Here is a 22,733-nt window from a genome sequence, read left to right on the forward strand (position 1 = left end):
AGCAGGACGGGATAAGCCTATCATTTCATCCCGTTTGTCCCGTCCCGCCACCGTATCGGCTAAATATCGTTCCGTCCCGTTAATTTTATCCTGTCCCGTCCCGTTGGACAGCCATAACTAGTACTGGTACTAGTATTCTCTTACTGCTCGATGCTCGATAGTCTCTTCCTTCCTAGAAATAGAATCCACATTTCTACTCTCTTGTTGAGGGTAAACTGTGCCCTATTTGCTATCAAACCTTCCACATTCCTTCCTCTTATATATTTCTATTTCTACTTATTTAGAAGCGGGAGTTGGACTCTTTGTCGTCCTGCTTCCGATTTACAATTAGGTCCCTTTTTTGGATCAAAAGTCGGGTTATTTTTGTGACTCTGCTCATTTTTTACTTTCTGCAGCGTCTTCTCCCTTCGCACGCTCTTCGATACGCCCCTTTTCCATCGACGTGGAAGACAAACCGGCTCTTTCTTCTGCTGCTGTCAGCTGTTTCTCCAGATGTGTAACACCTGCATTTGGATGGATATCCGATTAGGGGTGACCGCCAAAAATATCTGCAACAGCTTCTATTCCGCTTGGGTTTTCCGGTTTACTACTCTGTTCTTTTTGGTCTCTCTACTTGCTGGCTGGAACAAGTGAGTACTTCTTGCTTCCTTCTCTATCTCCTCCTTTAGATTTCTGTGTGGTCCAACACAGTGTAGTGGCATCGACAATACGACTCTACTTGAAGTTGTACCAATTTTTTGAACTAATTTTTTTTTCAGTTCTTGTCAGTTTTACTCTGTTCTTGCTTTTTTAACTGAACCATGTTATTTCTCTGAAATCTTGGTGGGTGTCCGGCAGCTTCTCTATTTGTTCGGATATTTCAGTTGTGAATTTTCACACGCGTGTCAACCTTTGCACACTGATACATTGTAGGTGTTTATTAAAGTAAATTAGTGAATCATGAGTTCTCCAACTGTAAGAAGAAAGCTCTGTTTTTGAGAGAATGAATATAACATCAACTGAAGATAATGAATTTAGGAAAAATTCTTTATTTTGTCAGTTAATGTGCCAGAATGATATTTTTAGCGATTAGTATCTATTAGAACACAAACAAAGAAGGGGAAGAAAGGGGAAACAATTTGCTTTCACCCTACGGAGATGAATTGAACCATAATTGTTTTTTAATGTTTGCTATGATAAAAGACTGTTACCAAACTCTGTAAGAAATTCTCTTTTTTTTAAATCATGAAAGGCTCTCCCATGAAAATTGGTGAATTGCGTGTTATTTTGATCGGTTATTTAGTCCACGGCATGAACTAATGGAATAACCCAGTAGCATACACTAACAGCCTTTTTTCTTCCTTGTACCATTATATTTGAGACAGTGACGGTACAATTTCCGTAGAGAATTATTTCTAAGAGTATTTTCGATGCCCAACATGTTTCACATGTTGACCATGGCTGAAATTGTTTTTTGGCTTTGTAGAATTGTTGACGTTTCTCCTACGTTAAGTACAACCAACATACTTGCAGAAGAAGTTCAGCACTGTAAAGGTAACCAACTATCTTACTTTCGTATATTTGTACACGTTGGGTCATATTAATGCGTTCATTCTTGGACATCCCTGTCGTTCTGCTAATGGCTGCTGTTGTCCACCTTTTTCTTTTGTACAATTATTTTGTTTATTTTTTGTTTGTAAACCGATTTATGTGTGTAACAAAAACTTTGGCTTGACATATTCGCTCTTTAGTTTTTGGTGTCGTGTCACGGTGTCCATTTTCTTTTATTTCACTTCGGGTCATGTTTTAGTTAGATTTTTCCGCTTAGTAAGCGAAGCTTTACCTTTGGAAAAGTACCTTTGCGCGGATGTTATACTACGGAGAAAAAAACCTTAAAAATTATCCTAATTGTTCCCCCTATAGGTACAAAAATTGATCAAAAAGTCCAGAGGTATTTCACTTCATTCCAATGTTACTTGTGCGAAAACTAATAGTCAAAACGTATTTTTTTTTGGAAAACATATCATGACATTATGAATCGCCTCCCATAATGTCTTCCTTGGGATAACTATATCTGTTCAAAGATAGCCTCAATTTTGTCACTTCCTGCCGTGTGATATGCATCTCGGTGATAAAAATTAATACAATCCTAAAAGGCTATGACAGTTTGCGCAGTATCATTTAAGAGTAGATACTACGGTTCTGATGGATCATACAAAAAAAAAAACAAGCGGCCTCTATCAGAAATGGATAGGAATGTCAACCGACGTGAAAAATACAAAGCGATGTCCGAAGAGAAAAAGCAAAAGTTGTTACTACAACGTCGACTTAAATACCAAGAGTCAAAGACACGTACACCTCCTGAGAATATAATTGTGGATCGCTTGACTGGAATAATGGATCCACCTGAATGCTCTACGAACACTTCTTACATTCTGCATCCAGGTTAGAAGATACGATTCTCCGTACAATATCGCTTTCACCTTGTCTCGCAGAGTTATCTCTCATTTTAAATAGTCAACTTCCTCTACACTTTCTCTTCGATGTAGCTTTTAATACGTCTAAGGATCATCCTCTGCCTTGTGCTTTGGGTAATGAAAGAGATGTACTGCATCCACTTTCTATGTACGAAAAAGGTGAGTATGCCGCCTTCTACGCTTACTTTTATACTACTTGCCATCATTTTGTGCCATCTAAGGACCACCTAACTTGGTCTTAGGTTCAACGTCAGCAGTACCCGGTGAACTACGTAACAAAGACTCAGAAATAGTTACGCGTAGAGGTTCGTTTGGTTTTCTGTCTGCCGAAACAATAATTGTTTCCTCTCGTTCACCTTAATTTTAACGGTCTTTTTCCAATATATAGGTCGTACACCAACTACAAAGTTTGCTCCAATTATCGGTCAAATGCGTTCAAACTATGCTCTGCTGAAGAAAGTTCCAATCTGCAAATTTTCCTCAGTAAAGAGATTTGAATATGAACCGCCTGCATTTTGCTGTGGTAGTGGGATAATAAAGTTAACTTCTCACCAAATGCCTACCAAACTACGTAATTTATTTCTTGGAAATAATGTGGAGTCTAAACACTTCCGAACATACATTAGAACGTATAATAATCTTTTTGCGTTCACATCACTTGGTGTAAAGTATGACAAAGATTTAACAAAAAGAAACTTTGGTATCTACACCTTTAGAGTTCAAGGAAGATGTACCACTGGATAAATAATTTGCACCCTACAGATGACAAACCAAGAAATATTCAGCTATACTTTTATGATAATTGCAATGAGCTGGCACACAAGATGGCATGTTCCGATAGAATCCACGAATCAGTAGTGAAAGAATTGATGGATATATTATCAATAAACCATACTCTGTGTTTTTACGATCTTTGGTACATATATCGAACCTTCAAGATTTCCACATAGCCCTCAAATGCGATTTAAATTTGGACCAGAGAGTATATAATTTGCCGACTTCATCTGAAATTGCAGCAATATGGACAGAGGAAAATGATGGCGCAGCCTTTAATGCACCACATATTCAAATTTACCCTCGCACTGATCGAACACAAATAGTGAATTACTATTATGGCTGTTATGATGCATTGCAATATCCGCTATTGTTTCCGCTAGGGCAAAGTGGATGGCATTGTGGAATTAAGAAGCTCCCAGCAAATTGTCCTGCGTACTTGAGAACAACGCATCACGAAGAGGTACCAAGTATAAGAAATGTTACGTCACTTGACGGATATCTTGAAATGGGAGCTGAAATTCTTAAAAAAGGACAACGACGAAAAGATACAGTTTCTGTTCGTGAGTAATATTGTTACAAATTACAAATGAGAAATGATGATGAAGATGAAATATTGCATACTGGAAGAATATTTCAGCAGTATTCAGTTGATGAATACATTAAACTCAAAACATAAAGGTTAGATTTCGCAGTGTTCAATCAAGATTTATTTAGGATGGCTATGCTACAAGGACTTCTTGACATCTTGCGAGTAGGTGAACGCGATGCTTCTAATACCGGGAAACAAAATTTCCTTCCAAGCTCTTTTATTGGAGGGCCCCGGGATATGCGACAACGGTACATGGATGCTATTGCGCTCGTCCAACATTTCGGTAAACCTGATTTATTTATAACTATGACATGTAATCACTCTTGGACGGAAATAAAGGAACATTTAATCTCAACTGATGAGTCACATAATATGCCTGATTTGATCAGCCGAGTATTAGAGCGAAAATAGAAGAATTCAAAAAGGATATACTAAAGCGAAATATCTTTGGAAAGGTAGCAGCTTTTATGTATACTGTAGTGTTCTAAAAGCGAGGTTTACCACACGCTCATTTTCTTATAATATTAACTAATGAATACAAGTTACTTACCCCAAAGGCTTACGATAGTATTATTAGTGCTGAAATACCTGATGAAAATGCAGAACCAGATTTATATTCGCTTGTTCTTAAACACATGATGCATGGTCCATGCGGTAATCTAAACCCAACAAATTCTTGTATGAAGAAAAAAGGCTACTGTAAATTCAAGTATCTAAAAAGCTTTGCGGACCAGACATCAAAAGGAATAGAATCTTACCCAATTTATAGAAGACGCAATACAGGGGTGGTGGTAAAAATAAGAGAACAGTACTTGGATAACTCATGGGTTGTTCCATATAATCCTTTTTTGCTCGGCAAATTTGACTGCCATCTGAATGTTGAGATATGCTCTGATATTAAAGTCGTTAAGTATCTTTATAAGTATATATGTAAAGGACATGGCAAGATTGCATTTTCGGTACATAATAATGACACAAACGCAGAAGTAGATGAAATAAAGGAATATCAGTCTACTAGATGGGTATCGCCTCCCGAAGCTATGTGGCGCTTGTACGGTTTCTCCATTAGTGAAATGTCTCCGACTGTATGCCCTTTTCAACTTCATCTTAAAGGACAACAATTTGTTTCATTCAGAAGTAGCGCAAATGTAGATACACTTGTAAATAATCCGCTGATTAAGCATACGATGTTAACACAATTTTTCGAAATGAATAGAACAAATGCAGAGGCTATGGAGCTCAATCTATTATACCGGGAATTCCCTGAACATTTTGTTTGGTCTTTGTTAGTTTATAGATATGTATAGTGTAGTCTTGTCCCACATTGGAAGAGGAGTAATATTTTCTTGTAGTGTATAGCTATAAATAAGGACCTCTTGTATTGTATTTATCATCAAATATCAATATTATATTTTCTCCTGTGCTTTCGCACATGGTATCAGAGCATTAGTGAGAAAAGATCGTTGTGCGTCATTCCAGCGTTAACCGGGAAGAAAGAACTTAGTCATCGTGTAATTTTTCCGGTGACCTAAGGCTTGTCTAAGTGAAAGTCACTTTCTGTCGGTGTTGTGCTAAAACCAACACCACCACAAGGTAGATCACCCTCCGACTACCAACCCTTGAAATTTTATTCGGCAGAAAAGCCGCCACGCTCCTCCACGCGCCGGCAACAACTTTTCCAGCGAGGGTTCCGGCCACTTTCCGGCCATTTTTTCGCGAAGCTTCTTCAGGACAGTGTGCTCTCCTCAAAATTCCGAGTCTACCCATCTAATTCAAATCAAATTCTGGCCACTTTTATATTTTTCCGGCGTGAACAGTGACCTTTCTGGCCATTTTTTGAAAATATTTCTTTAGGACAGCTTGCTCGCAAAGGAATTCCGAGTCTATCCATCCTGGTTACAACAAATTCCGAAAACTTTGGAATTTTCCGGCGAGCTACAGTGTTTCCGGCCAGAACAGTGTTCTGTTTTCCTGCTGTAAACAGTGTTTTTCAAGCTATTTCTTCAGTTTTCTCACAAGAGTTACTTATTTCCACTATTTCAAGTTAACCATACTACTACAAATTGTAGCGACATGGGAACCGATGCTTTGAATAGTCAGATGGTTTCTTTAGCAGAGTATATTGAGTTCCTTCAGTATAAAGCATGTAAGCAGACATCTTCTGAGATAGCTTCTGTTGTTCAAACAGGTAATAGCGTGACTTGTTTCTCCCAATCTTCATCCTCTGAGTCTTGGGTCATTGATTCAGGTGCATCAGATCATATTTCTGGTAACAAATCTCTTTTCACTACTATTTCGTATTCTCAATCTCTTCCAAAAGTCACAATGGCCAATGGGTCTCAAACCATGGCAACTGCAATAGGTCAAGCAAGCCCACTTCCTTCCTTACCTTTAGATTCAGTCCTTTATGTTCCCAATAGTCCTTTTAATCTCATAGCTGTTAGTCGCTTAGCCAAATCACTTAAATGCGCTGTTTTATTTCTTGATGACCATGTTTTTATACAGGAACGCAGTACAGGGCGGATCATTGGTACCGGGCGTGAATCAAACGAACTTTATTACCTTATCCTTGCTAAATCACATGGACTCACATCTTGTCTTCCTTCTACAACTTGTCCTGTTACTGATTCACCAGATTTATTACATAAACGGTTGGGACATCCCAGTTTGTCAAAACTTCAGAAAATGGTATCTGGTTTATCTCACTTGTCAGCTCTAGAGTGTGAGTCATGTCAGCTCGGTAAGCATACCCGCTCCCATTTCCCTCGGCGTCTTGATAATCGAGTAGAGTCACCTTTTACTTTAGTCCATTCAGATGTTTGGGGTCCTAGTCGGGTCAGTTCCACCTTAGGATTCCGCTACTTTGTCAGTTTCATTGATAATTATTCCAAGTGCACTTGGATATTTTTGATAAAAATCGATCTGAGCTGTTTTCTATTTTTCAGACCTTCCACGCTGAAATTCAAAATCAATTTGGGGTTTCTATTCGCACATTTCGTAGTGATAATGCCCGAGAGTATTTGTCTTCCCCATTTCAGCAGTTTATGAAATCTCATCGGATTATTCATCAAACATCTTGTCCGTACACATCTCAACAAAATGGGGTAGCTGAAAGAAAGAATAGGCATCTTATTGAAACTGCTCGTACCCTACTCATACAATCTCATGCTCCGTTGCGTTTTTGGGGAGATGCCGTTCTTACATCTTGCTATCTTATTAATCGTATGCCATCTTCAGCTATCCAGAACCAAGTTCCATTCTCTGTCATGTTTCCCCACTTACCTTTGTTCTCTCTTCCACCCCGTATCTTTGGAAGCACTTGTTTTGTCCATAACCTTACTCCAGGAACAGATAAGTTAACTCCTCGTGCTCTTAAGTGCGTATTTCTAGGTTTCTCGAGAACACAAAAGGGGTATCGATGCTACTCTCCTGACCTCCAGCGGTACCTTATGTCCGCTGATGTTACCTTCTTTGAAACCCAATCATACTTCACAGGTTCGGGTCATCACTTAGATATTTCTGAGGTACTACCAGTTTCATCTTTTGGAGATTCAGTCACTCCAGCTCCACCACCTACAGCTCCAATTGTAGCTCCACCTCCTATAGCTCCGGTTGTAGCTCTACCACCTATAGCTCCAGTTCCACCACCTACAGCTCCGGTTGTAGCTCCACCACCTATAGCTCAAGTTCCTCCACATAATCCAGTTCAACCTTCTGCAGCTCCACCACTCTTGACCTATCATCGTCGTCCACATCCAGCATCAGGCCCAGGTGATTCACGCCCCGCATCAGATTCTGCACCTACTGCGGACTTGTCTCCTCTTAGTCAACCAATTGCACTCCGCAAAGGTGTACGATCCACACTTAATCCTAATCCCCACTATGTCGGTTTAAGTTATCATCGTCTGTCGTCACCACATTATGCTTTTATATCTTCTTTGTCCACTGTTTCTATCCCTAAGTCTACAGGTGAGGCACTATCTCATCCAGGATGGCGACATGCTATGATTGACGAGATGTCTGCTTTACATGCGAGTGACACTTGAGAGCTTGTTCCTCTTCGTGCAAGTAAGTCTACTGTTGGTTGTCGTTGGGTTTATGCAGTCAAAGCCGGCCCGGATGGCCAGGTTGATCGGCTTAAGGCTCGTCTTGTTGCAAAAGGATATACTCAGATTTTTGGGCTTGATTATAGTGATACTTTCTCTCCCGTGGCTAAAGTAGCATCTGTTCGTCTCTTTTTGTCCATGGCTGTTGTACGTCATTGGCCTCTTTATCAGTTAGACATTAAGAATGCTTTTCTCCACGGTGATCTTGAGGAAGAAGTTTATATGGAGCAACCACCTGGTTTTGTTGCTCAGGGGGAGTTTAATGGTTGTGTGTGCAGATTGCGCAAGTCACTATATGGTTTGAAACAGTCCCCTCGAGCTTGGTTTGGTAAGTTCAGCACAATTATTCAGGAGTTCGGCATGACTCGTAGTGAGGCTGATCACTCTGTGTTTTATCGGTATTCTGCTCCTAATCTGTGTATTTATCTAGTGGTTTATGTTGATGATATTGTTATGTCACGACCCAAAATCCCACTAGTCGTGATGGCACCTAACCCAACCTGTTAGGTAAGCCAATTTCCAACTATCCAATTCCAATGAAATTAATTAAAAGAAAATATCTAAAACCGATACATCTCCCCAAGAACTGGTAGTACAAATCATGAAGCTTCTAAGAATAGAGTATACAAAGCGGAAATGAAATAAATACATAGTCTGTTTGAATATTACATAAACAGAGCTTTTATAAATCTAAGGCTACCCTGAACAAGAGGCAGCTACAACAGGAACGCAGGTACATCTTCAAGTCCCGCAACCATCGAGCACAGCAACAACAGCCAACATCTGCACGCAATGTGCAGAAGTGTAGTATCAGTACGACCGACCCCATGTACTGAGTAAGTAACAAACCTAGCCGTAGGTTGAAAGTAGTGACGAGCTTCTACCAAAGTCGGGTCCACAACCGATAGTACACAACAATCCATAACAACATAAAGCAAATAATACCAGAAATAACTCAGGGATAAAATACTCAGCCAAATAATGATTTCAAAAATTATAGTTCTTCCTTCCAAATATCTCAGTGAAAACCCAAATCTTTTGCCGAAGTTTCCAATAATATAAATAGTTTGAAAATAATAAATTTCTCCCAAAATTTTGTCAATAATAAATAAGATGTTTCATTTTCCTTTCCGGATAACCCGTGTAAAACAAATGCATCACTATACCCATCTGTCAACAATGTGTGAAAACTCATGAATGATGTGATGTTGTACAGCATGAGGAAAAAAATACATCTCTATGCCTGTATGTCATGTGTACATGCCAATGCAATGCAACTCAATGATAAAAATCATAAACAGCCCCTCGGGCAGAACATCACTCATATACAGCCCCTCGGGCAAACCTCACAGTCACTCGTGCCACTCGGGAAAACCTCACAATCACTCTTGCCACTCAGGCATACCTCACAATCACTCTTGCCACTCGGGCATACCTCACAATCACTCTTGCCTCCCAGTCACTCGTCACTCGGCACTCGCACTTAGTAGGTACCTGCGCTCACTGGGGGTGTGTACAGACTCCGGAGGGGATCCTTCATCCCAAGCGCTATATCAAGCCAAATCATGGCATAAATCACTCAGTTATGCTGCAGGCGGGCAGCCCCGATCCACACTCATTCTCACAAATCAGGCCCTCGGCCGATATCAAACATGCGGCGGCGTGCAGCCCGATCCCATGAATATGCAACATGCTGCGGCGTGCAGCCCGATCCCATAAATATGCAACATGCTGCGGCGTGCAGCCCGATCCCATAAATATGCAATATAAAATCAGGCCCTCGGCCTCACTCAGTCATAAACCTCTCAAGCCACTCGGACATCTCAGTAAAACAGGGCATTCGGCCCAAAACATTTATATGCATCAAAATAGAGTCATAAAACTGAGTTATGATATGCAATGAAATGAATATGACTGAGTATAAATTTTCGATTTAACACAATAATTCACAGCAATATGACCTCTGTGGGTCCCAATAATACTGGCACATAGCCTTAACATGATTTGTAATATGCTTTTCAGCTCAATGTCTTTAACACATAAAACCGCATGGAAAATACCAAGGTTATTTAACTATAACATTCCACATAAATAATTATGTCACAATTTCTATAGTGCACGCCCACACGCCCGTCACCTAGCATGTGCGTCATCTCCCAACAATTCACAAAATACATATGTTCAGGGTTCATACCCTCAACTCCAAGATTAGAAGAGTTACTTACCTCAATCCAAGCAAATTCTTTATTCCAATAAACCTTCTCCTTATGATTCGGCCTCCGAACGCCTCGAATCTTAGTCAAAATAATTCGATACAATCAACACGAGGTATAGGAATCAATTCCAATGAAAATACTAATTTTTCATAAAAATTTGAAATTTGGTTCAAAAATTACCCGTGGGGCCCACGTCTCGGAACCCGACAAAAGTTACAAAATCTGAACACCCGTTCCGATACGAGTCCAACCATACAAAAATTATCAAATTCCGACATCGGATTGACCTTCAAATCTTCATTTTACATTTTTGGAAGATTTTACAAAAATCTGATTTTTCTTTCATAAATTCATGGATTCATGATGTAAATGAGCATGGAATCATGAAATATAATCAATATAGGATAAGGAACATTTACCCCAATGTTTTTCCATGAAAATCGCCCAAAAATCGCCTAAACCGAGCTCCATAAACTCAAAAATGAGTAAAAATGGCAAGAACCCCGTATTATAGACCCTCAGTTGTTTCGGGCGTCACAGGTAGCGTGAGGCGCTGCCTGTGGCGCAGTTTCCAGTACCCAAAAATTCCCACCGCCAGGGCTAGCGCCCCACGCTACCCTGGGCGCTCGCGGCGACGGAAAAATCATTCCAGACACAAAAATAGGCATAACTCTCTCATACGATATCTGAATTCAATGATTCTTTTTGCTATGGCTCCGTAATTTCAATACGGATCTAATACTTCAATAAAAACTGAATTTGGAGCTCATTTGCTTAATGTGATACCACATATTCTTGAATAATCGACATCGAAACATAGAAAATCAATTCGGAATAAACTCAAATTTTGTGTACAAGTCATAATACCTCGTAGGAAGTTATTCGAGACTTCAAATAGTTGAAAGGAGAGTAATTACTCAAAATGACAAGTCGGGTCGTTACATGTTATTACTGGTAATGATCAGGATGGTATTACTAATCTGAAGCAACATCTCTTTCAGCACTTCCAGACTAAGGATCTGGGCAGATTGAAGTATTTTCTAGGTATTGAGGTCGCTCAGTCTAGCTCAGGTATTGTTATTTCACAGCGGAAGTATGCCTTAGACATTCTTGAGGAGACTGAAATGATGGGTTGCAGACCTATTGACTCTCCTATGGATCCGAATGCTAAGCTTCTGCTTGGACAAGGGGAGCCTCTTAGAGACCCTACGAGGATATAAGAGGTTGGTTGGCAAATTGAATTACCTCACAGTGACTAGACCTGACATTTCTTTTCCGGTCAGTGTTGTAAGTCAGTTTATGGATTCTCCCTGTGATAGTCACTGGGATGCAGTTGTTCGCATTCTTCGGTATATAAAGTCAGCTCCAGGCAAAGGATTACTATTCGAGGATTGAGGCCACGAGCAGATTGTTGGGTACACAGATGCTGATTGGGCAGGATCACCTTTTGATAGACGTTCTACGTCTGGATATTGTGTTCTAGTAGGAGGTAATTTGGTCTCGTGGAAGAGCAAGAAACAGAATGTAGTTGCTCGATCTAGCGCCGAAGCCGAATATCGGGCCATGGCTATGGCGACGTGTGAATTAGTTTGGGTCAAGCAGTTGCTCAAGGAGTTAAAGTTCGGAGAAATCAGCAAGATGGAACGAACTAGTGTGTGATAACCAAGCTGCTCTTCATATTGCGTCAAATTCGGTGTTCCATGAGAGGACTAAACACATTGAGATCGACTGTCACTTTGTCAGAGAAAAAATACTTTCAGGAGATATTGTTACAAAGTTTGTAAAGTCGAATGATCAACTAGCAGATATTTTCACTAAGTCTCTTACTGGTTCTCGTATTAGTTACATGTGTAACAAGCTCGGTACATATGATGTGTATGCACCGGCTTGAGGGGGAGTGTTAGTTTATAGATATGTATAGTGTAGTCTTGTCCCACATTGGAAGATGAGTAATATTTTCTTGTAGTGTATAGCTATAAATAGGGACCTCTTGTATTGTATTTATCATCAAATATCAATAATATATTTTCTCCTGTGCTTTCTCACAGTCTTTAACAGAGAAGATGTGGACACCTCACAAACAACGACATGCTATTGGTCGTGTTTTAACGTGTCATCCAACGGAAGGTGAGTGATATTATCTCAGAATGCTATTAATGAATATTAGAGGATCAAAATCATATAAGGATTTACTAACTGTTAATGGACAACGTTGCAGCACCTTTAGAGAATCAATGGAAAAACGGGGATTGCTACAAAGTGACAATAGTTTGCTCGAATGCATGTCAGAAGCAACAAGTTACCAGATGCCATACAATTTGAGACGTTTATTTGCTACATTACTGATTTACTGTAATCCTACTAATCCAAGACAACTCTGGGAACAATTTGAAGAGCATATGTCCGAGGATTATACGTTGGTATCCAATATTAACAAAAAAAGATATTCGATACCAAGTTTTAAACCATATTAACGACATATTACACTCTATGGGTGGTGACATAAATGAATATCAACTCATTCCTGAAACAATAAGGCCTTCTGTAGCGGCAAAAGATGCAAAGGAGGTACGCTTTGAAAGGACCATCACGGTTACTAATGAGAATATACTATTACACAAAAAGTTGAATAAAGATCAGCTTAGAGCATACAATATAATTATAGAGAGAATTTTTTCAAACAAAGCTGGGGCATTCTTCATTGACAGACCTGGACGAATAGGGAAAACCTTTTTATATCGTGCATTGTTGGCAACTGTACGATCTAAAGGGTATATAGCATTGGCAACTGCCACTTCTGGTGTAGCTGCATCTATACTTCCTGGTGGACGAACTGCACATTCACGTTTTCAAATTCCAATAAATACTGATGACAATGTGACCTGCAACATCAGCAAACAAAGCTCACTTGCTTGTTTGATTCAGGATACAAAATTAATTATATGGGATGAAATATCTATGGCGAAAAAGAGAATGATCGAACTGCTTGATTTACTTTTAAAGGACTTAATGGATTCAACGATACTATTTGGTGGAAAGTTGTAATTTTCGGAGGTGACTTCAGACAGACATTGCCGGTAGTTCGGAACAGAAAAAAGGAAGATTTCATTAATGAAAGTTTACTATATTCTCATATTTGGGAAGAACTTGAAAGGCTGCGGTTATTCGAAAATATGAGAGCGAAAGATGATCCTTCATTTTGTAATTATTTGTTGCGAATAGGAAACGGAGAAGAAAAAGTAAACTCAACAAACAAGATTGAAATTCCTACTTCTTTGATCATTCCTTATGCAACCGAAAAGGAATCTTTGGATAAATTATTCGCGATAACTTATCCAGACATGCATATATTTTTTAACAATTAAGAATGATTTCGTCGATGATATCAACGACATGCTTGTTGCTCGCTTCCCAGAAGAATCAAAAACTTTTATTGGTACTGATGAAACTATTGAATCTCATGATCAATTACAATTTGAGGATCTGTTGCACAATTTAAATCCACCTGGTCTGCCTCCTTACAAATTGACATTGAAACAAAACTGCCCAATTCTATTATTACGAAATATAAATCCGTGTGATGGTTTATGCAATGGAACACGTTTGACTTGCTGTGATTTTAAATCGCATGTCATTAGCGCCAATATTTCAGTTGGTCACTTTAAGAATACACATGTGTTTATCCCTAGAATACCACTATTATCATCCCAAGATGAAAAAATGCCTATTCTGTTTAAAAGGACACAATTTCCCGTAAGACTGTGCTTTGCAATGACTATAAATAAAGCGCAAGGTCAGACATTAGATTTTGTTAGAGTTTATTTGCGAGAACCTGTGTTTTCACACGGTCAACTTTATGTCGCTTTGTCCAGAGCAAAGAGTTCGAACTGTGTGAAAGTGCTAATCCGACACACTATACCAGGTAGCGAGGACGATCACTACACGGATAACATTGTTTACAAAGAAATCATCCAAAAAGCTACTTTATAGGGATATTGCGACAAGAACAAATAGTATCCTAACTAAAAAAAATGAAATAACTGACGAAGGATATTGATGATGTGCAATCCGATTGGTAGCAATCAGCTTGTATTCGCTCAAGCGATGAAAACTACAGCTGATGCTCTTTTCGCACATGACTGCTCCAACAAAGATGAATCAATAGGAGGCTGTGGCATTGGCTAAGATGGTCGTGGAGAGGCATTTTTGCATGAAAATTTAGTACAAGAAAAAGAAAAAACAATTTGTTAGATCTTACAGTCATTAGGTATACAGGGACAAGCCAATTAGCCATGAATGATCTTTTTAACTAATAATGCCAACTTCTTGTGCTAATTGTCACTGCATATAATTTATTAAATGGAAAATTTTTAATCCGTCTAATCAGGTCATCCATTTTATTATCTGTGTCTACCTATTTTTTTTATCTTTCGGTATATATTGATGATGTCTTCTTTTTCCCCCCAATGTAGAGTCTGCATAATACATGGAGCACAGATTAACCATTGATAGGATCGCTCCACAAACAAAAGAGTGGACGTCAAAGGTACAACTCATTGAGAAACCTCGGCCAAGGCAAAGTAAAGATGGAAAGACGCGATTCCAGATTGCTGTTGTCCGAGACGAAAGAGTAATTTTCTAACTACCGTGTCGCTTCTTATTCTACTGATTCAAATATAATTGCATTCGCCACTATTCTTTAATTGAAAGAAAAGAAAGAGATCCATCAACTTAGGTAATCACAAATTTAATCGTTTCTCTCAATACTGGTTATGTGAGGAACTAAATGTTTGACATGCTCTATGAAAGTAGATATTCCGCATTTACAATTTATATCTGTCTGATATGAGTTTCTTTACATAAAAATTGTGGTACCAAACTTTGGAATTTCTTCTTTGGATTACTTACTTCTGCCTTAATAGTACTTTATTTGTGATATATTTGCAGTACACTTTGCAGTCGCTGTGTTTGAAATTTGCTTAAACTTCTTACATCTTGTGAAATTAAAGGGCAAGAATTTAGAAGGCAGGACCAATTTGATGGTAATTATTTCAATCATTAAATGTTCTTTCTCCACGGCCACACTCTGATAAAACAGATATCCATAAATTATTGATGATGATAAGCTTATCATTAAGTACCTCTAATTATTTTTAGCTTAAAATTTATCTTCCGAAATATGATTATGAGATCTGTTACTTTATAAATTCTAGGAAGCTGCTATTTGTATCTTACGAAGCCTTTTGAAAATCCAAATTATGCATTACAATAAACAACATAAAATCACGTTAAAATCAGATTACATATACTATTTCAAACAATAGAGTAAATGAAAGCATTCTTAATTGCTAGACATCTGATAGATCGTGTATTTGTTGAACACACACCCACAATGCTAATAATACCAGAAACAGTTCATTAAAGTACTTCAGCTCACAAATTACTTACATAATGCAAATTACATATTAGGTACTATTATGTCAACAATATTGACAAGATTGGGTTGCTCTAGTGGTGAGCACCCTCCACTTCCAACCAAGAGGTTGTGAGTTCGAGTCACCCCAAGAGCAAGGTGGGGAGTTCTTGGAGGGAGAGAGCCGAGGGTCTATCGGAAACAACCTCTCTACCCTAGGGTAGGGGTAAGGTCTGCGTACAAACTACCCTCCTCAGACCCCACTAGTGAGATTCTACTGGGTTGTTGTTGTTGTATGTCAACAATATGAGTTTATTTTCTTGCAAATACCTGGGCATAGACATAGGAATATGTTTCCTTTTAATTTAAAGTGCCCTCTTATTTGAAAGACTCTTCGCGACCGATTTTCATTCGTTAAGTCTGCACTTTAGACCTTTTCTTCAACTGTAGGAGTGTCATTTCATAGTTATCCTTCCACGACTGACAGATTATTGAGACCATATTGTTTTCCTTGTGTTAACTGATCAGATATACTTTTATTTAGTAAGCTGAAGGATTAAATGTAGACGTTTCCTCTAACGTAGTAAACTTACACTTTCATAATTGACAGATTATTGAAATCATGTTGTTGTCCTTGAAACATTTTATGTAGTTGGCTGATAATAATACGAGTAGCTAATACGTCAATGTCCTTTGGCAGTCATACATCGTATCAAGTTATTATTCATCCTGCTAATTTGCGATCCTTTGAAGTTAATTTTATTTACTACCTTGCTGCAAACCTTTTGACTGCTAGACTATGCATTTTCCATGTAATACCAATTCTCAGTTAATTAATGTATACATCATTTTAATTTTTCTTTTTGCCAAGAGCATTTTTTACTTTCTTGCCGCCTGGAATACGAACCACACTTGGTAACAGGTCTATTTGGTCTCATCCATAGGGAACTGTTAACTTGCTTTCTTTACCATTACTACTGGACTATTGGTGAGAATAAGCACGAAATATCGTCAATCTCATCCAAAGTTGTTTCGAACAGTAACAAGGTACCTCAAACAACTTTGTTTACGCCATTATTCTTCCATAGTTCTGTCCAAATTTTCATGTTCTCAATAGCCTGTGCATTTAGTTTTCCCTTGCTCCCTAAATTCCAATTGAGAAGTAGAAAAGAAAAAACAGCTGGTGGAATCTTGAGATGGTGGCCTCGTAACAAAAGTAGCTAAAAGTGGTGGAAGCTTCGGATTGGCCTCATAATAGAAGTAGCTAAAACTTACAGATTTTTTGGGGTTGTCACAAAAAGTTTCCCGAGTCAGTTTCTTCTCTCATTTTAACGTTTTAGACATATATAATTATTTTCCAGATTTTGTGATGCAATACAGTGGATTCTGTTTAGTTTTGCTGGATGAGATCTACATTTGAGAGAGGGGAGTTCAACTACACATTCTTTAGTTCAAAGAGTCATACTGACTTTAGGTCAATGGTATGAAACAATTTTAGCTATGCATTATGACTGACTAATATTCTTCCTCGGGCCCTTTTTTTGGTAGCGCTCTACAAATTGCAATTCTTGTATAGATTAGTTATCAATTGTGTTTCATGAGTTTGAGGCTGCTCATACTGTACTTGTTTACTATTTTAATATTTCAATATTTTGCATTTGTATGTCTCCATGTGTTTATATGGATACACTTCCGCACGGGTAGTTGAGTAAGTCATCATTCTATGAAAATGCAGGAAGAGCAAGTAGTCGCTGTTCTGTACGGGGAAGACATAGAAAAGTATGCAGACAAGCTCACCCCGTTTTCCACTTACTTGATATCTATTGCAAAAGTGAGGGTTCCTTTACCCTACGGAGTACTTATCAACCGTTTTGAATAGGTTATCGACAAATTTACTGTCGTCGAAGAGGTCAAAGATGATAACATACAGGACCCACTGCTCCCACCGCCGACGAGGTTGAATACTGTACCCTTTGCATATTTGCACGAGCAACAGCGAAATACGGAATTTGGTAACCATTATTTTACGCGTAGTACTCTCTGACAATTAAATTTATTCGTATCCTTACATTCTGAGACTGTACATTGGTCTAAATTATAAGCCGCTTGCAATGTCCATTAAACAGACATAATTGCCATTGTGGTGAAATGTGGCTCGATAAAGTATGCTGGCACTAACAGTAACAAATGTCGTGAAATCATCGTAATGGATACCAAGTAAGTCTGCTGGCACTCTATTTAGTTTATTACTTTTGCTACAGCTTGCAAAAAAAACTGGCTATAAATATATAGCCAGATACTGTACGACGATGTCGTCTTATTCAGTTGATTACTTTGGTCAGATACCTTCGATTAAGAAGTTATAATGTCATGAGATTATAATCTCAGCCATCTCCTCATAAGTGTCACCTTCTTCGACTAAAGCTGCCAGGAAGAAATTTCTCCAGACTCATTTATTGCACCTTGAGCTTGATCTATGCCACTTGCCTTACCGTTTTGTTCAACAAATTTTATCTTTCTATGAATAGAACAAGGCATAAGATCTCCAAAAAGAAATTGTATACGCTTTCGGACGTAATCCAGCTTTCTCTTTGTCTTGACATTTTGAACTACAACATTTCAGTGATCACCATGGTTTAGTACAAATTTTTATTTTGTATATTGGCCTAGGTAAAATCCAATACTGCTCACAAGAAAAGAAATGCAAAGAAGTCTGAAATGTGTCTATCACTGTTTTTTTAATGTGTCCATTACTGCCTTTTTTAATGTAACATTGGTTGCTACCATCTGACACATCTTAGTCAAGAAGACTTCATTAGTCAGTGGGAAATCAAAACTCCTCATTTTCTATTGTCCATGTCATTTTTGTAGCTAAAACGTGATTCATATATAATATGAGTTAAGAAAGTTTGTTACTCATTTTAGAAGATCATCCATTAGATAAGATTTTAATATGCAGCTAACTCTAATATATTAGATAGACGTGTCTTATTTCTCCAAATACTCCCCTATTTCCTCTTCTACGTCAGTTACAACTTTTTGTAGAAATATTTTTGGTTGACAAAAAAAACTTAACAAAGAATGATAAAGTGCAATATATTAACATATGAAAAACTATTTAGATAAGTTCTTAAGTTCCTATATAGGCAGAAAAATTCTCTTCTCAATCCTTATACCCGGCAATCTATCAGGTAATTTATTTGTTATCTTTTTTGGGCCCTAAAATATATATTTTTACTATGTATTCGCTGCGTAAATTTTAGAAAATACAGTGACAGTTGCAAACTATTTAGGTTATGCTGCATTTGTATGCTTAGACACGCAAGATGCATCATTTAAAAAACCTTTCTGCCAACCTCCACTCTCCTGCGCGAACATGTTACTTACTTCTTAGAGCATTGTTTGAATTACGGTCTTACGGAATTGTCTCTGCTATATATTTACATCCTCTTCTTTACTACTCTTGCTAACATTGTAAGACTTCTATTTTTTATTTATTAGGTAATGTCACTTATTGTCCATTTCTTTTACTGTAGTATGAGGCCTACTATCCTTACGCTGTGGGAAGACCTCGCCGACGCTGATGGAAGCATCCTCGCTGCACAGGTTGCTGAATATCCAATAATTGTAGCAAAACGAATTACGTGAACCAACTATGTTGGTATGGAAAACATTACGCTTTTGTTTTTTGGGTATTGCAAGAGGTCTGTTGTGAATTCTTTACTAACATAATGTGTCATATAGGATTATCATTGTCGACAAGGTACAACTCGGTCATACTAATAAATCTACCATATCCTCAAGTTGGAAGACTTCTGAACTGGTATGGAACAAATATTGATATAATCGAATTTTATATTTCGTTAATTAGTTATATGCAAACTAAACATGTGCGGGTAAAACTAGATGGTCCAGCATATGCAATTCCCTATTGTACTACCGTGTTTCCCTTCTTCCCAAGAAAAAGGGACATGCTTAGCATGCTATAAGTTCAAAAATTTTCTTTCAGTTAATTACAAGTTTATAACAACTTGGTATATGTGTATCTTTATTGAAATGGTTTTGAACTACATTGCATCTCATTTTACAACATAACTTTATGAGTTTAAGATCTTAGAGCTTATATGCAAATTTTCTCACCAAAATAATTTACTGAACAGTTCTTGGGGATGTGTGACTTTGCCCTTATATTCGGTGAGTATTTTGGTATGGTATATGTAACATTGGTAAGAACAACCAGTACTTCTATGAGCTTCCAATATGTACTGTTATTCCTTTGATCAGCTATGAAATAGCACTGCACCGTGTTGCTTGTTGGGGATAGTTGCTCTACAATCTGACAAATAAGGTGATATCGTTGTTCAATGTTGACTAAATTTCTGCAAAATTAACTTATTCTTCCAACAGGAACTTTTCCTGCTGCAGTTACTGAAGCTAATAACCAGAGTTTCTTATTTGTATTCTTAGAACGTGTCTACACTCTATGTCCACATACCATATATGTACTATATGTTGGAGCTCTAGCCAACTGAAATATTATGTTATATGCATTATAACTGTGGTCAACTAAAAGATGTATTTTTTTTTGGTACTTTCTGTTAATTTTCCGTGTTATTGGTGTAATCTGCGCAATAATTTGTCACTGAAACAACCTATTCCTACTTTTTCCTACGTTTTTAAAGTTTGTCACAACCTTTTTGTGTCATTTTAAATCTACCTCACATTTTGTTGCCATTGAAATGCCTCTATACACGTACAGGGTCAGAGACAACCGACCAAGATTGATGAGATACAGTCAGCAAAATTTTTCGGCGGTTGATTCGTCTCTGGTGCTTGCGGCAGAACACAATGATACTGTCCCAATTGCTGATATCCAGTCACAACCTCATGTATGTGTATTTCATGCATGCTAATATGTGTACATATAGACTACTTTAGTATTTTTATCCCAACTCAATAAATCTACTTCTATTCCCCTCTTTCGCAGATACAACTCTTTTACGTGGAAGGTAAATTATCATTGCCGACTGGTGACCAAGATTTCTATGAATTACTGTGTTCCCACTGCGGGCAGCAGTACAGAACTCATTTGCCGAAAATTATTCATTGTGCAAGCTGCAAGCAACGTGCGATGTTAACACCCAGGTTATTGCAGCTTAGAGTCCGAGCTTAATAAAATATGTTTGTTCGACATCTTCAAACAAAAAAAGTTTCTTCTGTCATTGGCTTTATGAAAATTAAATAACGTAAATTAATTGCATATTAGGGCCTGCTTTGAGGTTGTAATGACAGATGACAATGGATCAGCTGTTGCGACATTAATAGGCGAATTAGGAGAGAAATTTCTTGACATGACCGCCGCAGATATCTGTGAAATAATCTCAGTTAAGGTACGTTGTTGATGGCAACAGGAGAAACTTTTTTAAAACTATGATATCGTGAAAACAAGTTTACTCTCAATTTTTCCAATTCTGTCTTCCTTGATGTTTGCCTTTGTAGGAGATAACTGATATCTCGATTAATTTGTTGACCTGCACGCAAATTGGACCATACACCAACACTAAAAAAACAGAACTGCAAATCATCCAATACTTACTCAAGTGTAATTAGAACAAACCATTCTTCTCAAATGTCGTTATTCTTCCTTCTAAAAATTCAAGAAAGTGTCTTGAAAGGACATTAACATTAACCCCTTGAAAATTCTTGGATTGAATCTCACTGGTAACTGAAAATTAGAACCTAAAGTTGAGTTCTTGATTATTTCTTTGAAGATGAAAAAGGAGAGAAAAAACAAAGAGTGAGAGACAAGAAGAGCATCAAAACGAGGAAAAAACGAGATTTTGTTTGCCTGTAGTAGGCAAAATGATGTTGACTTATTTTACCTTACACAACTACGTACTTTTTTGTTCCCAGCAATGCATTTTTGTTAATTGATTAATTCTAAGTTGTTACCTGACTATTCAATGTTGCTTTGTTGGTTCATCATCTGACTTGTACTGCTCGGCAATGTTAGTTACTGCCGATGCAGAGAGCTTGTCAACAATTTTCTTGCTAAAGTACTGATTATGTCTGTTTATACCTCCATTTCCACATGCCTGTTGATAACTAAAACATCTCTTTTAGGTCGCTTAAATATTACAATTGGCTTAATTAAACGCTATAGAAGCTTGTAGCCTCTGCATCCCAAGTACTTCATAGGCTTAAAACATCCAATTTAATTCAGAGTATATTACTTTTGACCACTATCTTGATGTGTTAATTCATTTTTTTCTCTCCTGCAGGAACAACCATTACCTCTTGAACATGTTCGACAGTGTCTTCCTCATAAACTCTTCAAGATATAACTGAGAAAAACATTTTCTAGAACTTCTGATACGCGGTTGTTCATTGTGTCCTACTATGTGAAGGAAGATTTGTTTCAATTGCCCGCACCAGTAGCCTCTGAAGAAATTGGAGAGAGCAGTAACACTAAATTGGAAAATGTTGAACTCAAGAAAGAGATAGAAAACGAAGACAACATTCAGTCGAATGTGGAACAAGTTACACCCAGAGAAGAGCTGAACAACGAGTTAACTACTAAAGGTGGCTCTTCTACCAAGAGGCAACAAAGAGGCAACAAACTGAACTGGAGACTCCCCCAAGAAAAAATGAAGGTTAATAAACTTTATCTCTACTTTTTCATTACTTTTTTCCATACTTAAAGGTGATAAACTTTTAGGACCTTGTTATTCATATTCAAGAATAACTTCTTTGACTTCTGATGTAGGAGTATCAAAAGAAACTTCAAATAAAAAAAAAGGCTATTGCATATTCCATTCCATTCTATATTCATTCATAAGCTCTAATTCGCTCACATTCATCCTCTCCAAAGAACGCCCTCCAGCAGCCAATCCAAAAATAACAGACAGAGAAAGCAATAGTTTCATTCGACTCCTAATTTGCCTGGTCATTAGCAAACATTATTGTGTTGATAATGTTGACAATACATTGTTAGCTAAATTTCAAGTGCACTATCTTTCATTAAACATCAGTAATATTCCATTGTTCATGTCTAGAAAAGAATTCTCTAAGTTCCTATGATAATATATTACATAACTGCTGCATTGACTGATTATTGTTACACTTCTTATTCCTGATAAAAAATTACTTATAAAGTAGTATTACTGTATCCGTACA

At 37.8% G+C, this 22,733-nt stretch overlaps 1 protein-coding gene across 2 annotated transcripts; it reads left to right on the forward strand.

Annotated features, from left to right (window-relative positions):
- Positions 1-216: 216 nt before the first annotated feature.
- LOC104098001 (uncharacterized) lies at positions 217-20,948 on the forward strand. Of its 2 annotated transcripts, XR_011411661.1 has the most exons (13): positions 217-629; positions 1,466-1,533; positions 2,155-2,424; positions 2,529-2,615; positions 2,699-2,761; positions 2,845-2,979; positions 14,617-14,774; positions 17,293-17,774; positions 19,094-19,218; positions 19,302-19,380; positions 20,317-20,446; positions 20,545-20,702; positions 20,824-20,948. XR_011411661.1 is itself a non-coding variant. In XM_018771409.3 (7 exons), the coding sequence occupies exons 1-7, from the start codon at positions 493-495 to the stop codon at positions 14,625-14,627; spliced, it is 771 nt and encodes a 256-aa protein (XP_018626925.1). In that variant the 5' UTR covers positions 217-492; the 3' UTR covers positions 14,628-14,775. The 2 variants fall into 2 exon arrangements, 1 of the variants encoding a protein (XP_018626925.1); XM_018771409.3 differs by lacking the exons at positions 17,293-17,774; positions 19,094-19,218; positions 19,302-19,380; ... (1 more) ...; positions 20,545-20,702; positions 20,824-20,948 and having other exon boundaries at positions 14,617-14,775.
- Positions 20,949-22,733: the final 1,785 nt, after the last annotated feature.

Source organism: Nicotiana tomentosiformis, chromosome 10 (genome assembly GCF_000390325.3).
Source record: "Nicotiana tomentosiformis chromosome 10, ASM39032v3, whole genome shotgun sequence".
Classification (NCBI taxonomy): Eukaryota; Viridiplantae; Streptophyta; class Magnoliopsida; order Solanales; family Solanaceae; genus Nicotiana; species Nicotiana tomentosiformis.